The 16991-nt window shown below is 35.2% G+C and overlaps 2 protein-coding genes across 14 annotated transcripts in view; one reads left to right on the forward strand and one right to left on the reverse strand.

Annotated features, from left to right (window-relative positions):
- Positions 1-9384, forward strand: part of EEA1 (early endosome antigen 1) — a 141292-nt gene extending 131908 nt beyond the window's left edge. For 3 of the 4 annotated variants that reach the window (XM_028531635.2, XM_036018572.1, XM_036018574.1), the window contains 6 exons: positions 978-1109; positions 2477-2662; positions 3596-3834; positions 4286-4406; positions 4996-5094; positions 5772-9384. In XM_028531635.2, coding sequence (XP_028387436.1) covers positions 978-1109; positions 2477-2662; positions 3596-3834; positions 4286-4406; positions 4996-5094; positions 5772-5894 — 900 coding nt within the window. In that variant the 3' untranslated portion in view covers positions 5895-9384. The remainder of the gene's footprint in view (positions 1-977; positions 1110-2476; positions 2663-3595; positions 3835-4285; positions 4407-4995; positions 5095-5771) is intronic. The other variant, XM_036018573.1, reaches the window with a different exon arrangement.
- Positions 9385-9506: 122 nt separating this feature from the next.
- PLEKHG7 (pleckstrin homology and RhoGEF domain containing G7) overlaps positions 9507-16991 on the reverse strand; it is a 59446-nt gene continuing 51961 nt past the window's right edge. For 6 of the 10 annotated variants that reach the window (XM_036018576.1, XM_036018578.1, XM_036018577.1 and 3 more), the window contains 3 exons: positions 16311-16464; positions 13240-13337; positions 9507-12278 (listed from right to left, as the gene is read on the reverse strand). In XM_036018576.1, coding sequence (XP_035874469.1) covers positions 12171-12278; positions 13240-13337; positions 16311-16464 — 360 coding nt within the window. In that variant the 3' untranslated portion in view covers positions 9507-12170. Of the gene's footprint in view, positions 12279-13239; positions 13338-16267; positions 16465-16991 lie in introns of those variants that run through there. The other 4 variants (XM_036018579.1, XR_004901482.1, XM_036018580.1 and 1 more) reach the window with 4 other exon arrangements.

The following is a 16991-nucleotide window of genomic DNA, read 5'->3' on the forward strand; positions in this document are numbered from 1 at the left end:
TATATCCCCTCAACTATTTCTCATAAATACGCTGTTCTCTAGATGTGGGAATGAGATAATAAAAGGTCTAGAAATAATTCTTAAGCTTGTTAAAAATTCCTAAAATTAAGAACTAGCTTTTTCTAAGAGGAAGTATGGGTGTATTTTTAATAAAAGATGCTAAGTTATAAAATGTAAAACATTGTATTATATGGCCAGTACACTTAAAAATCAGTTAAAGTTCTATATAAAAGAGAAATTCAGCTTCTAGGGAACACTTTTTTGGTTTCATAATTGAAATCTTCTATTTCCATCAGCTGATAGGATATTATTCTAAAGTGTGCAATTCCTGAAGTGCTTGGTAATTATAAATTGTATAATTCCTGAAATTCTCTCTAATTAAAAAAATTGAGTGATATTTTTGTGGGGGTGAGGCTGGTAAAATCATTAATTCTTGATTTGTGCTTTAAGTTTAAAAAATTCTGACAGAACTATAGCTTATAGGCCTTTAATTGCAAGGGCTATAATTTAGTTAAAACTTGTTTTAGTTTTACCTCTAATAGATTGTCCAACTTCTCTAAAACATTGTTCATTCACCTATAAAATGAGGATTAAAAAGAGCTACCTAGTATAGAGATTAAATTAGATAATATATAAATACTACTAGCTTAGGTGTTTTATGTAAAGATAATAATAGTAATAATAAGAGTATTAATAAGAGTAAGAATAGTAGTTTTGGCTAAATTTTATAGTATTCTTACTTGGTTAGTCACTATTCATTTTATACTATTAACTCTATTTAATTCTTACAATGATCTTATTGTTCATATTGTATAAATAAGGACATGGAGGCAAGAGAAGGTAAGTAATTCACTCATGTTAACTTAGGTAGAAAGAGGAAGAGAAAGTGTTATAAGTGGTGGCCGTCATTTTTATAACATTAATTATCAGTTAAGTATGTCCTTTAAAGTTATTTTTAATACATCTTTTTTCTGCAGTCACTGAAAGAAAAAGAACTAGTAAATGAAAAATCTAAATTGGCAGAAATAGAAGAAATTAAGTGTAGACAAGAAAAAGAAATTTCTAAACTGAGTGAAGAACTCAAGTTCCATAAGCAAGAAAGCATAAAGGTATATTAAGATAATCATTGATCTTCCTTCAACATTGTATTATTGTTGCTTAGATTTAGATGTATATATATGTTGTTTTTGAAAAATTCTTTCGTCTCAAGAATACTCTTGTGTTGTATAATATCAATGTACATATTGACAATATGTTATGTTTGTTTTCAGGTTACTGAATAAAACAAAGTAACCTTAAAATTTTAGATTTTGTTGAGATGATAATCAGGAGAGCTATTGATTTAGAAAATTCTGCTTCTAGATAGTAAACTTCAAAATATGTAAGACTTTAGAATTAAAATTTTTTAAAAAGATTTTATTTATTTATTTTTAGAGAGGGAAAGGGAAGGAGAAAGAGAGGGAGAGAACATAAATGTGTGGCTGCCTCTCGAGCACCCCCAACAGGGCACCTGGCCCACAACTGAGGCCTGTGCCTCGACTGAGAATTGAACCAGCAACCCTTTGGTTCACCGGCTGGCACTCAGTCCACTGAGCCACAGCAGCCAGGGCAGAATTAAGATTTTTAAGGAATTCTGTTTCTTCAACTGTTTTCTTTGTAAAGTCCTTTAATAATCTCTTGAGTATTTTTTTTTTTTTGTCATAAGCAAAGCTAGGGTGCTATTTAAAGAAATTAATTGTTTATAATTTGCTCTGAAAAATGTTATTCATTTTCTTAGAAAAAGGTTAAATCCTCTCAAGTGCTCTCATACTACCTGCTATGTCTATCAGTATAATTACAATTTTGCTTTATAATTAATTATCTCCATATTAGTCATTAGGTTCTTCCAGACTGACTTCCTTAAAGCAGTTAATGTATACAGTTCATTTTTGTGTAAATCCTCAGAACCTAACACAGTTTATGATGCTTAAATGGCGACCATTAAACACTTGCTAAGTGAATAAATGGAAATAGAGGGTAGAAATTTTTCTATCAAAACCTGTATGCAAAGTACCATTTGAATTTAAATGACTGTTGAGCAGGAACTCAATAATGTTACATTGTTTTATTTTTATTTATTTTTCTTAAAAATTGTTGACACTATTACAGATGTCCCCCATTTCCCCTCCACTTTGCCCCCTCTATCCAGCCCCCACCTCCACTCCCTCCCCAGCCTTCACCACATTGTCGTCTGTGTCCATGGGCGGTGCCTATGTGCATAGGTATTCTTTGGCTAATCACTTCCAGTCCTCTCATTCTCCCCTCTGCAGGCTATCCGTCTGTTTCACGTATGCGTATGTGGATATATATCTTTTTAAACAATTATTTGAAATACTGAACTTTAAGAATTAGAAAAGAGAATAAAACTCGTGTATATTTCAGCTGTATTTGAAATATTTACTATGAAGGATGGTTTATTTTTGGCCTCTTTAAATAGGAGTTAACAAATCTCAAGGAAGCCAAACAGCTTCTGATTCAGCAGAAATTAGAGCTTCAAGGGAAAGTAGATTCCCTGAAGGCAACCGTTGAACAGGAGAAGAGGAATCAGCAAATGCTAAAAGAACAGGTGAAAAAGGAAGAAGATGAGCTGAAGAAACAATTTATTGAGAAGGAAGCTAAATTGGTCAGTAAGTTAATAGTGGGAGGTGCGTTTTGTGATTGATTTTTTAAATCAGTACTTAAGAGGATTTTTCTACCTAGAATGTTCGCTTAACATTTTAATTTTTATTTAAGAGATCTGATTTGTTTAAATGACTGAGGTACTACTGGAAATATATATTTTAGTTTATATTGGTTTATATAGATGAAAATCCAATAAAACATGATTCCAAAAAAAAAAACAAAACCCATTTTCAGTGCCAGAAAAAACCCACAACTGTGTAGATTGAGGTAAATGGGATTAATGCTAATCATGTTCAACTCGTTTGTTTATTCAAAGTGAATGTTGATAAAGGGGAATGTAAACCTACATTTAAGATTGTGATGCCCAAGTCTACTTTTCATTCCCAAAGTTGTGGATGCCAAATGGGAAGCATTTGGCTTTCCTTTGTTGAATTGAAGTCCAAATATCCTCAGGTAACTTGACTACTAAATGTTTTAGTTGAGGAATTGCAATTCCAAATTCATAGTTAGTTGAAGGGTTTTTATTGGTTTTTGACAGGTTGGGAGAGACAAAAGGGTTTATGTGGAATTTGAGACAGAAGAAAATGCCGGCTTTGTCTCTGGGGCACTTTGCCCCCCCCCCCCCCCCCCCCCCCCCCCCGCCATAACCATGTGTTCTTCTCCTGCCCTAGTGGGAAGGGGAACCTCAAATTGCTCTCCTTCGGCTTGTTCTGAAAGAGATTTGCTGACCATCGTTTCAGCATTATGGCCTTTGAACCAATTCAAATTAAACAGATGTTTATGGAATCAATTTTATTAGTGTATGATGAAATGTATTTTCCTGCTGCTTTCCTGAAGAAGTAGTATCTTGCCACTATTTTAAATTGAAGAACTAAAATTTATTTTGCACTATTCCTGTAATAGGTTTTTTTCTCATTGTTTTTCCTTTTCTCAGCATTCTGAAATAAAAGAAAAAGAAGTAGAAATGAAGAAGAATGAAGAAAATGAAGCTAAGCTTACCATGCAGATCACAGCGTTAAATGAAAATCTGGGCACGGTGAAGAAGGAGTGGCAGTCCAGTCAGCGGAGAGTCAGTGAGCTGGAGAAGCAGACAGACGACCTGCGGGGTGAAATCGCGGTGCTGGAGGCGACGGTTCAGAACAACCAAGATGAGAGGAGAGCACTGCTAGAACGGTGATTGATGTCTAGTGAAATTAGTTTATTTTCATTCTAAGTAATAAGACCGTCACGTTCCACATTTTTTTAAAATAGAAGAGTGTTAAGAAAAGTGCTTCAGGGGACAATGGGAAGGGTTCACAAGAACAAATTTAAAGGACACATGGACAAAAGCTAGGGGGAGGGTGGTAATGGGAAGGAAGTGAGGAGGTTTGGGTGGGTGGGCTGGATTGGGAGTAAAAGAGAGAAAACTGTACTTGAACAATGATTAAAATAAAATTAAAAAAAAAAGAAAAGTGCATAGCTTCTGCAGGAATTTGAGTAGCCATTCAATAAAAACTCATTCTTAAAACAGATTGTTGAAATTAATGTATCCTATTTAAAGTTACTAAAGTAATTAATTATCTATGTTTTAGAAGGGACTCTAATAACTTTCTAACAATTAATGACTTTTTGCAATCTATTCTAGATGTCTTAAAGGAGAAGGTGAAATAGAAAAGCTTCAAACCAAAGTACTAGACGTGCAAAGAAAGCTGGATAATACAACCGCCGCAGTGCAGGAGCTGGGCAGAGAAAATCAGTCCCTTCAAGTGAGTCACATGGTAGTGGGATGCAGTTTTTTTAGTCTAGCGTTTACCTCTAGCATATTTCAACTCTTTTAAAGAAATCTCATATATTTAATAAATACTTTTGAGTGGCTGCTGTCCATGTAGCAGTATTATAGATGCTATGAGTAATTAAGTATAAGAGAGAAAGAACTTGTCTGAGAGACTGCAGCAATAATGAGAGAGCCATGTCATGCATGGATTGTCAGTAATGAGAAAATTTTAAGAGCCGCAAGGAATGGATGAGCTGCTGTGTGTTGAAGAAGTGGACTGAGTATGTGCTCAGAGTCCCAAGGAAGGATTGATTGTTAGCATTAGAGTGGGTAAGAAATCACCAAAGGTTAGAGAATAAAATTTGATTTACTCTATCTACCTACCTGTCTATCTATCATTCAGACTTAAGAATGTAGCAGCCTTTGATAATGGAAGTTTATCAAAGTATTTCTGATTATTAAAATTTTATCCCATGGTACACATAGTCAAAATTTTATTAAACTAAAGCACCAAATTAGAAAATATCCATCATTCTTTAAAAAGTCAATATTACAGTGTATCAAAACTTTGTTTTTAATAGATCAAACATACGCAAGCATTGAATAGAAAGTGGGCTGAAGACAATGAAGTACAAAACTGTATGGCCTGTGGGAAAGGCTTCTCAGTGACAGTGAGACGGGTAAATGATTTTGTTCGCATTGCTGTGGTTCTGGGTTTTCTTCCTCAGTGACAGTTGATGTTTTGACAGGTTAAAACAAATTTCCATTTTTTTGGTTAATGTACAACTACATAGAATAATTAAATTTAGTTTCTGGTTAGCATGTATATTTCAATTTTAGTTTTGAATTCAGTCATTGCCTTCTTACTGAGTTACTCTCTGGAATGATCATTTTCCGAATCAGCACCCCAGTATTGAACACTCATGTTTTAGTCATCGTTGAGTTCTTTTAAAGGAAGAAAAAGCAGAGATAAAAAATATTTTGTAAACAATACCATTATGTGATGTTTTAAGTTTTTATTCCTATTGAAGGAATGCCTGAAATATTTGGCAAATATTGTAGTAATAGTTTTTTCACTTGGTAGAGATGGTTTATTAACACTTTAAAAAGCTTCCTGTTTCTTTTGAGAATTCCATGATAAAATTCATATAAAATGTTTAGCATACTATCTGATAAGTAGGAAGCATTCCATTTAACTAAGAAATTACATTGACATATTAAACTATTACATTATTAAATAATACATTCATCACTTGAGAGTTAGTACCTTCATAGTGCAGTTTGCAGCATTGTTAATTTTATAATGCATTTGGTATAGTTCCTGTGCCTAAGATCATTTCATTTTTGTCATCTACAGCATCACTGCAGACACTGTGGAAATATCTTCTGTGCTGAGTGTTCAGCCAAAAATGCCTTAACTCCTTCTTCCAAGAAGCCTGTTCGTGTCTGTGATGCATGTTTCAATGACTTGCAGGGGTAATGGGTTATCGCAAACTTCAGAGTAATATTACACTAACATTAGATTTTTAATAAATGTACTTAATAGAGGTCTTGGACTACTATTTGATTTGGACAGTGGTTGCAATACTAAACCAAATTAGAATTCATATATTTTGGAATGCTGTCAATAGCAAGTAAAACTCTTCTATTTTTGTGAAACTTGGGCTCATTGTTCATTCCTTTTTTCTGTTTAACCCCTGGAACAGCTTTCACACTAAGTTTAGAATTAGCCAATGAAATGTAAATAAATTTTGGACAGAAAATAGCAATGTATTTTTTTAAATATAATTTCGTTGTTCACAAATGACATGAATATACTTCGATAACTGCTTTCTCCCAAATTTAGTGAACAGAAATGTACATGGATGATGTCACGTTATGTTGCACAATAACACATTAAATATATCACATGTTCTCTGTGTGAAGTCGCGCACAGAACTATGAAACTTTCTGACTCTTTTTGTATGTATAGGTCCATGCCTTAGTTACACTGTTATGTTATAAATTTACTACTTAAGTGTTCTAAACACATTTTGTGTTGAAATATGTATTAACCATGAATTCAAAATTGTTTTTGCTTTAACAATACTTATATTAGAGTCTCTTGGGTAGATTTTATGAAAACCTGTGTAAAATTGGTTTGCTTACTTTATTATTATCCTGGGGTTGTATTGTAATGATTAGGGTTAATATTTCTTTTTCATTCTCATTTTTAAACTCCAAATTAATCTCCAGTAAGAACTCTACAAAACTTCCCACCCTCACCCCATTTGGAAGATGAATAATAGAAATTGTCTAATGGTCCTATTCTCAATTTCTTGTAAATGGAAAATTTTCTGAGATTAGCCTTTCTATTATTCCCTCATTTTGTCTCTCCAGCATCTTCAGGAATGATTTTGCTTTTTCAGTGGATCTGCTTTTCATCTTTATTTGGTTTAATCTTCTCAAGTATAGTTCAGTTTCACTGTAATTGTTATATCATTTTTGCATCTTAAAGTCAGTAACTGATGTTGCCAGAGTCTTGTTATATTTGTGAAAACAAACTGCAAAATGATAAGGTGACATTAAATATTCTACTTTGTATTTTCTTCTTACCTAATAGGGAAGAATTTTTTAAAATTGTGAACTTAAATTTAAAATGGTTCTGAATTTGGGTTCCATATTAACTGGGAAATCTTTTTACTTTGCAAAAATAATGCTGTGAAATTACCTTGAAGTAATGGCTTGAGAATAGTTTCACTAGAAACCAATATATTTAGGAATCCCAAAGTTGCAATCAGAAATGAAACAGAACAGCCAATTAAGGATAATTAAAAATTAGCTTATTTGTATGCTGAACAATCAAATTGAACTTTAAATTATCATAGCCTTATTAATTTGGAAAATTGGAAAACATCTGAAGAGAGAAGTCATTAATGTTGGTTTATTACTCTCTAGAGAAGAAACGTAAAGTTATCCATTTTTTTAGTGCAATTATTTGGTAGTAATATCAGGAAAGGAAGGCAGTTAATATTCCATTTACAATAAATAGTGTATAGTATACACTTGCTTTCAAATATCATGCTGAAATGAAATGTTTATACTATACTTAGTACATATATATATAAACTTAAAGAGATTGCCACATACTCCTTTAATTATTTAAAAACCCCATTTAAGTAAACCCTATTGTTAGTATCTATTAAGGACCCCGACTGAAGCCCTGGACTTGGATAAATGCATAACATTTAGCACATATAATGAAGAAAACTGATGACTCTTCATTAAAAATAATACTTGGGTAATATAAATTGAGCTAAAATTATTTATTTATTTTCAAATACTTCTGTCAAATAACCTTAATTCTGTACTTTCACAAATAAGGGATTTAATAAATGTGTTAGAAAAAATAGTCACAGCACCACTATTTATTCTTTAAGATAATAAAATTTCATGAGAATTATGCTGGGTTAGAATATTTGTTAACTCCATCCCCTAATTGTGTACACTAAAGGCCTTTTCCTGTATTCCCCTATCCACAATATTCACCCCCCCCCCCCAAAAAAAAAATTGTAAGGACAACAAATACAACTGTACCTGAGTGATTCTGTAGTTTTCATCTAGTTAATGTCATTTCATAGGTCCTGAGTAATTTACTGTAGGCTGTTGTACTAATAATAATAGAAATGAAACCTAATATTTTTGTTGTTATTTTAGGTGTTTGGAAACAAAAATGAAAGGGGTTTCTCTTTTTTTTAATTGAAAAAGTCATCTCCCATCCAAGTACTAACCAGGCCCGATCCTGCTTAGCTTCTGAGACTAGACAGTATCAGGTGTGTTCAGGGTGGAAGGCTGCAGACAAAAGTCATCTTCTCAGTCCTTATCAGCTCTACGGTTCAGATGTCTGCTGGTTCTATTCGTTAGTGAGTTAGGTGTGTGTGGAGTCTCAGCTCTCGGCTCTAATGCAAAACCTACTAGCATCGCATGTTAGTGAATTCCAAACCCCAGCACAGAAATGTGAGCTGAAATCAAGTCTTGCTGGGTTAGGGGATAGTGAACTGTACCTATGGAATTTTTTTTAATAGAAAGTAGACAAAGCTGCTGGTATGGGATTTGTTCATTTTGAAGAAAAACAAGGGAAACAAACACAAAAACCTCAAAGCAGTGTACAAATAACCTTTTGTTCAACTACCTCTTAATGTGGAATAGGCTAGTTTCATAGTTTCCTCACAGTAGTGTTAAATAGTAACTGCCAAATTTGTTAGTGTCCCATTTCTCTTTAAAAAGGCTTTATGATTATTTTATAGTTTTGAGAACTTCAAATCCACTTTTTTTAAACCTTGCATTTGCATAAAAATATTCAGCTTTTAAGTGGAGAGCAAATTATGATCATATATTTTGATATTCATGATCTATTTGACTATAGCAATTTTTTTTAATGCACTTTGGCTATAAAACCATGGATGACTTGATCTATAAGATTTAAATGTGCCGTCAATTTAGTTTTCCTAGACATGAGCGTGATGAATGCTATTCTGTAATTACAATGTGCCACACATTAGCGTGTCTTAATTGCCCTTCGCCTGAATTTCAATGATCAATTTGTTATTGTTACAGATGTGAATATTGTGCATAAACTTACAAAATTTATGTAAAACTGTGTAAAATAGAGCTAAGTTCTTCCAGTGTAGGAGTAATGGATTCACTGTAACACGATGCAGTAGTGTCCATGACATTCTGTACTTCTTTGAACTGGATCACGTATCATATCTTATGTAGATACTTTCGCATGAGGATTTCCTTGTTTAGTTTTTGGATTCATTATTTGTATTGTGTTTACTACTTGTGATCATGTTGTTGTGCCTTATTTTGTGAGAGAGTTTAGCTCAGTAAATACTGTAATTTCTAAACTCAGTGATTGGAAGGTTATTGATTCTAAATGTAACTGATGACAGCATTTAAATCTGTATAAAGATCAATGGAAGGATCCTTATTGAACTGTTGCTTTTGTTTTTTTAATATGTTAAAGATGGTATTAAAAACATTTCTTTATACTAGATGTATTCTGTGACTACAAATTATTTTGTCTAGTTTTAAAAAAGAGAGCAAGATATTAACCACTTTGCATTAATTTATTTACAGAATGTTAGAACTGTGCTTGGATATAGGGAGTGGATATACTTTAATGTTCAACTTAGAATAGTAATTAAATTTATAATTTCACAAGAAATTACTAATGCCATTTTTCTCAAGACATTCCCTTTTTATTCCATTCATTATTGTGGAAAATTAACAAAACTAAAAAGAAATATTAAACAAAATTAAAATAATGGCTTCTTTCACTATATATCTGAGTTTAATATCCAGGTGACCATTTAAAAATATTCTTGTGAAGGCTTTACATACCACTGTTTTTTACTGTTTTTTTTTATCCCCTCCCCCAACCCTGGGAACCAAAGTTCCAGAGTGTTTTTTCATTTTACTCTAATATGCTCCCCTCTGAAGACTTTACTGTGTATATCCTCTAGCACTTAATATATTACATGTTAGACATGTTCTCTTGTAAGCTTTATAGAATTCCAGTTTAAGTACGTAGAATATTCTTCTTTTAAATTTTATTGTACTGTCATAAGAACACAACATGAGTTCTATCCTCATGACATCTTTTTAAGTGCACAGAAGATGGCTAGGGCTTCTTCACCTTGATTAACTGCAGCTTCATGCATTGGCATTGATTAGTAACTACTCGTTTCCTCCTCTCTCTATTTCACTGGCAACCACCATTTCATGCTTGGATTCTATGACTTTGTTATAGATATCTCATATAAGTGGAATCATATAGTACTTGTCTTTCTGTGACTTGCTTATTTCACTTAGCATATAATGTCCTCAAGGTTCATCTGTGTTGTTAGATATTGCAGGATTTCCTTCTTTTTACAGGCTGAACAGTATTCCATCCTGTACATACATCCCACATTTTCTTTACCCATTCATCTGTCAATGGACATTAAGGTTTTTTCCACACCTGACTATGTGAATAGTGCTGCAATGAACATAGGAGTGCTAATATTTCTTTGCATATAAGCTATTTTACATTCTTGATATTAATTTAGTCAGTTTTTCTCAAATGACATTTTAGGGAGAAACTAGTTCTTTGTGCATATAAATATATAGTTACTGGACTCATGTGACTAAAGAAATCTTGAGAGATTGCCTAGTCCTAGTCCATTGTTGTCCTCCTAAATTGGCTTACATCTAAAAATCCATGCAAGATTATTGTTAATTTCTTTTTCTAAATATGTGTGTGTGTATGATTTTTGGCCATGTTTTTTCCCTACATCTTCTCTTGTGTTAGTCTGTATTGTCTTCTGAACATAAATTCCTTTCAGTCTCACCCAGGTCCCATCTCTAGGAATTGACTTGAAGTTTCTTCTCCCCTTTTGTCTTTTCCCCTCATTTATTTTTAGCCTTTATCAGTAGTTATTGCTCTCCAGATTTTCCTTTTATTTTCACTTACTTCTACAAACATGTCACGTCATTACTGGGAGCCCACGGCCCTCTCTCCAGGACTGCAGCGCCTGGCCTCTGCTCGGGCCCTTGTGCTCCACCCGCCTGGTCTGCACCGCCTGGGTAGGGCGGGGAAGGTGGGCTCTTCCTCTGCCAGTTAACTGTCCCATGTGACTTCCCTAAGCACTATCGTATTCTCTATCCTGTTCTCCAACTTAAAGAGATGGGTTAAGTTGATCATTTATCTGGCAGCCCAATTTATGACTTTCATTTTAGAAATCCATGATATGTGGTTAAAAATGAAATTTGTGGATCTCCGTTTGATATAATCTGACCATAAGACCTAGTTCCTTAAATACAGTTAATAGTATATGTTCTACCACAATAATATAATAATTCAAGCTGCCTTTCTTAATAAAAATTCTAATGAAATTTCGAGTCCTGCCAAGTTAAATTAAGTGGCTGCACTGTGGTAAACACACACACAACAACCCCATTCTGTTCAAAACCATAATATTTTCTATGACAACTCCATTATTCTTCAAAAAATGAAGTTTAGAGAAAGATACCTTACTATTCCTAAGAAATTTGGCATGTAAAATTGTTAACTTGTAAAACTGGAACAGGTAGATACTTGCTTTTCCTTTTTTAAAATAATAGAATTTAGTCTTTGGGATTTTCTATTTCCAAGTTAGAGTATTATGAAGTATACCTGAGATAACTAAACTGTTAGAGAATAGGAATTTAGAAACTATTAAAATGTAGACCTTATTTATTGCTTAATATGTTAAGAGAACAATCAAACTGTGTATCAAAAGAAGCGTCATTGTGTGTGAGGTAGGACTGGAAAGCAGTGGGACATTTACAAGCCCTGTAGGTAGGAAAGTCGGCTTCGTTACAGATACACACAAAGATGCCAGAACTCCTACTGGACACAAATGATGCTTTCCTCCTGCCCCTCCATTCATCTAATAATTCACCCTTTACAAATTTTAATAGCATTGTACCTCACTCACGCCTCTCACCAGCCTGACTGAAACATTGTAAGGCAGTCTGAATATCAGTATATACTTGATAAGAAATTCCTCACTTTGAAGAAGTTCAGATTTGTTGCAGCCATTATTCCTCTGTACTGAGAACTTTCTTAGCTCAAATTCTCAAATTCTGGAATTCCTTTAAAAGGCACATTTCTTTCTAGTTCATCACTAAGCGTTAAAAAGTTTGAAAGGATACCCTAATGCTTCATTTCTAAAAAGGTTGTTTTAGGTCCCTAAATTTCAGAGGATTCCGCAGCCGATGGGAATAAAGGTATTTTCTTGGTTTCCTGACTCTTGGTGAAGCAGGTGATTGCTGCTGTTATTTGTGCCATCCATGTTTTCTGTAAATAAAATACACATATCCACACACACACACACACACACAGGGGGGAGAGAGAAGAATGTTAATATGACAATTTTTTCACAACTGGATTAATATTTTCCTTTATTGTCCTTTAAAACTGAGAACTAATAAAATGTTTGCGTATGGCTCCCATTTTCTTCCTTACATCTAATATATCATCACTGTCTCTGCAAATGGATTAAATGAATATGCAAGTGGGATAAATGGGAGTAATCAAAGAACCATAATAATCAATGATGACTAACTATACTATAGTTTGAACATTGAATTTCTGTTTTGTGTGGAAATAGAAGTTCTTAACCAATGGTATAATTTGAAAAATAGACTATGGGAGATGACCCAGGACACTGAGTCCCTAGGAAGAATGCAATATTGCATTTATTGCCTGGCCACCTATTGCTGTGGTGAAAGCCTATTAGAAGAAAGACAAAAATGGAAATTTCTAAGACGGAGAAGCCAGAGTCAGGCAGCTGATTTCCAACTCCATTGTTCCAAAAACAGGGGCATGGTTTCAAAGGTTGGAGAGCCGACTGGACGTGGGTCCTGGCTGCAGTGGCCCTGCACTGAAGTCAACATCATGTTATTTGCTCATTGGGATTTTGGAATTGATTGGAGCGTCTTAAAGCCAATCGTGCAATCCAAAGCAGGCCTTCCCCCATTTCATACAGAAACTCTATACAACTCAGAGGTTGTTCTGGAGCTTCTGCCACAGGAGAAAACGAGGGAGGCTGTGCCAGCTCTGTGACTGTGAGGGGATTGTCAGCTCGCGGTTTCTGAGCACGAGACAGACCACATGTTCACATTCCTCCCACCTCCCAACCCCTGCCCTTCCCTAAGCAGGTGAGGGAAACACACACAACTTTCCATTCACCTTTGGGGTGAGATTTTTTCTTACACCAAATTTAAAGAATCAAAACCTACAAAATTGAAATACATACTTTGATGTTTTCTGTTTGGGCTTGTAATAAGAATGCTGCTATGCACTGTCGATACCGGTTTTCATGTTGAACAAGGAAGGCATTTCTCAGCCCAAAGACTAGAAAAAGATGACAAAGACAAAAAGCCAAGTCATTTATTATGAAATCCAAACAGTGTCTCAGGTCTTCTCTAAGAACCTACAGTTTTTTTTTGTTTTTTAATGAAGGAGGGAGGTTTATGTAGATGACAAAATAAAGTCTGAATCCAAAACCAAGACTTCACTACTGTGTCCAAACGGAGCCTGCTTAAATATGAAAACCGTTTCGTAGCTAACAGCTTCCAGGGCACCCATATAAGATAAGTCAGCTGGTTTCCACTTACAGAGTTAGATTAATTTTTCCAAGCAGTTATGGCTTGTTATGGGAAATGGGCTCCTCAAGGAAGAAGCTTAGTGTGTTGGGAAGATTGTGTGTGTGTGTGAAATATAGACAATATAAATATGGAAAACAATGGGATTGTTTCTTTTTAGGCCCCTACCACTCCTTTAAAAATGTTTTATTTATTTTTGTATTTAAAAGGAAGCCACATCAAAACAAGGGTTATAAGCAAATTGAGGTGTGGCAAAAGTACAAAACCACCTGAATGCTTCACAACAGGGTAAGAAAAGATGAAAACAATGGACTCAAATAAAACCCAACATCCACCAAAGTATGTGAAATGTGAAACAAAACAAAAAGAGACAAACATTGGCATGGTCTCTGTGTTTGCGAAAGATCAGCCTGCCCTGTCGTTTCCCAGCTGGTCTCTTCAGTAATGACAGGAGAGAGTGGGAGAGCAGACTCCTTTATAAATGCAGGTATTAGCAGAAGCTCTTAAAAGCTGCTTCTGTGAATTATTAATACAACAGAGAATAACATTCTGCAGCCTATACCTCGTTTCTATAGTTGACTGATGTTTAGAAACACACCCGCGTTGAACCCGGGTGTGTCCTTGTCAATCAAGTAAGTGAGAAAGGGACTAGAAGAGGGCTCTGTTCCTGGCTGACCGTTGAAGCTGGTGCTTCTCCACCATCATTATCTCTATTCGTTGGAGTCTGTGGGTTTAACTCAGACTCATTGAAGCAGGTTGGGCCTCGCTTCAGAATAGAAGAAATTGCCAGACTTTTACTTTTTTAACTGCAAGAACTACCCCAGTATCACACATATACTCATAATTATCTAAACCTAATACTTCCTAAATCCTACCACAACAAAGTCTGTCAAGGTCATGAAATTGTCCAGCTTCTCTGAGGTGAGAGGACTTGAACTGATTAAATGACTGTCTGGAGAAAAAGATGTGGCTATGTTGGTTTTACTCCCTCCCTGATTTTTCTCCGTATAAATCCCCTGTAGCAAGTGAGGCTTTAAAGATCAGGTTGTTTTCCTTGGCTAGGTTTTGGAAACCATATTCCTCAAAATTGTGACTGTAGTTCTCAGTCACTGAAGGCGTCCCTCACTTACTTGGTTTGTAAATATGGATACGAGGGACTCCGTAAGCAAGTAAGCATACTTCGTATGGTTAGGCTTGCAAAATGAAAAAGGAAATAATACGTGGTCAGGAATAGCTCTCTTCCCCCCGACATTCTAATATAATAATGAATAATAATATAATAATTGATACCATTCATTATTTGTTTGGTACTGAGTGCTGTGCTGTTTCTCTTTCTCTTTTTGGTGCTTCTCACCGCCTACCCCACCCCCCCCGCTATTTTTCATGTCACTTAAACCTACAGCAACCATATAAGTCAGCTGATTCCCTCATACAGATTTAGATTAATTTTCCCAAGGTCACACAGTAAATCATATAGCCAGGGTTTGAAATCACGTCTCGGTCACTGTGAAGCTCAATCTCTTCTCTTTTCGCCCTTTACTCTTTCTCACTCTACAGCTGTTCTGTCTCTGGGGCTGAACAGTCAAAGCAATGGACCAGAGGAATGAAGAGAATGTTTTTTAAAAATGAAGCAAGAAATGGTAGTAACAAAACAAAATAATAAAATGGTGGAAGTATAGTTTTAAAAAGGCATTGTTTTTATTTTTTAAAAAAGAAAAAACCTTAGTTGTATACCATAATGATATAAATGTTTGCTGTTATTATCGTTACTGTGTGTGCTCCCCCATTGATTCATTCACTGTGATGCCACTCTGTACGGGCGTCCCCATTGATGCGCTCAGCTTGGCTGCAGGGGTGCGAATTGAGGGGAATGGGCAGTGCCCCCTCTTTTCCTGCCCCTCCCTTGGAACAGAAAGGCAATCCCCTCCTTCTTGGCTTCAGCTGGTCTCCTAGGAGCCTATACCCAGGGCAGAATGACACCTGCTTCCTCCCGAACACTACCCAGCACTGAAGAGACTGACATGTCCTTTAAGTCCCTTGAGTGCCAGGGCTTTCATGACAGGAGTTATTGATCTTTCATTGTTCTGAGAGACCCCCAAGGAAAAGGGCTGTTTCTTATTCATCTCTGTAACGCCAGGACACTCACAGAGTGCCTGGCTTTCTGTAGACAGGAAATGCTTGAAAATGAATAAAAATGATATACATCTATTTATGACACATGATATATATGCAAACATTATTTCTGGCATGTTTCTTTTTATGTTGCTATGTAACAGAATATCTTAGGCTTTCATAGAATGTTGTGGTATACTAGTGATTTATCAATAGCAAGAATACTAATAGTGATGATATAATACTACTAAAAATAGCTATCATTTATTGAGTGCTTTACATGCATTATTTCATTTAATTCTTATGATGATGCACTAGCATAGATATTATTATCTCTATTTTACCAAGAGGAATCTGTGGCATAGAATCGTCATTTCCTTGCCTTTGCTCACACAGCCAGCAAGTGGCAGAGTGGGTCACGCAAGTGCTGGAGAACAAGCCCAACACTTTTGCAGCCAGTTTGCAGAGTGCGTGCTACACAGCTGCATAGGAAGTCAGTATTTACTTTTACGAGGACTTAAATTGAGTGTACGTGCTGTCCCCCAAAAAGGCCAACATAAAACTCTACAGTGGCAAACAGACAAACGGAATGATGAAAACTGACACAAACCTGACACGTGGAGAGGATCGATACTTTTGACTACCAATCTATCGAGTGGAATGGGCTGATCGAGTACCGTACACGAACCACCCTCTTTTATTACCGTTTGCAGCTCAGGAGTAAGTGAAGGACACATTACACCTGTGTCTGAGCCTCCGGCTTTCTGAAATCAAAGAGAGAAATAATGCCGTAAAAAGGAAGTAAACATTGGCACGCATCCCTAAATTGATTTTTAGAAACAATTGCTTGACAATTGTTTCTAAACGAATCCAGCTCACTATTCCTTGAAAAGCATTTCCCCAAAGTACATAGTGATTTAAAGCACAGTGTTCCTGAAACCTAATTTTAATTATCTGAGTAAATGTGTGATGTCTATAATTGGGAAGCATTTTAACCACATCACGTCAACGGGAAGCTCTTCATTTCTGGTATCTCGCTATAGCCCTCAGTGAGACGAATGAGAGAAGGGCCTCATTCTGGCCAGCTCTGTCCATGCGGTCTAACTCTTCACTCTAAGTGGATTCCATACTCTATAATTTGTAAATAATCAAAATTATTTTGAATATATAAGATATTGAATTTTTAAAAAGGGTGTCAAAGATTGTGATTTGCATGACACATTTATTAAATTGAAGAGTGGAATTTAAAACACAATAGTTCCATTCTTTTTTTAAAAAAAATAAGTGAAAC

Source organism: Phyllostomus discolor, chromosome 2 (genome assembly GCF_004126475.2).
Source record: "Phyllostomus discolor isolate MPI-MPIP mPhyDis1 chromosome 2, mPhyDis1.pri.v3, whole genome shotgun sequence".
NCBI lineage: Eukaryota > Metazoa > Chordata > Mammalia > Chiroptera > Phyllostomidae > Phyllostomus > Phyllostomus discolor.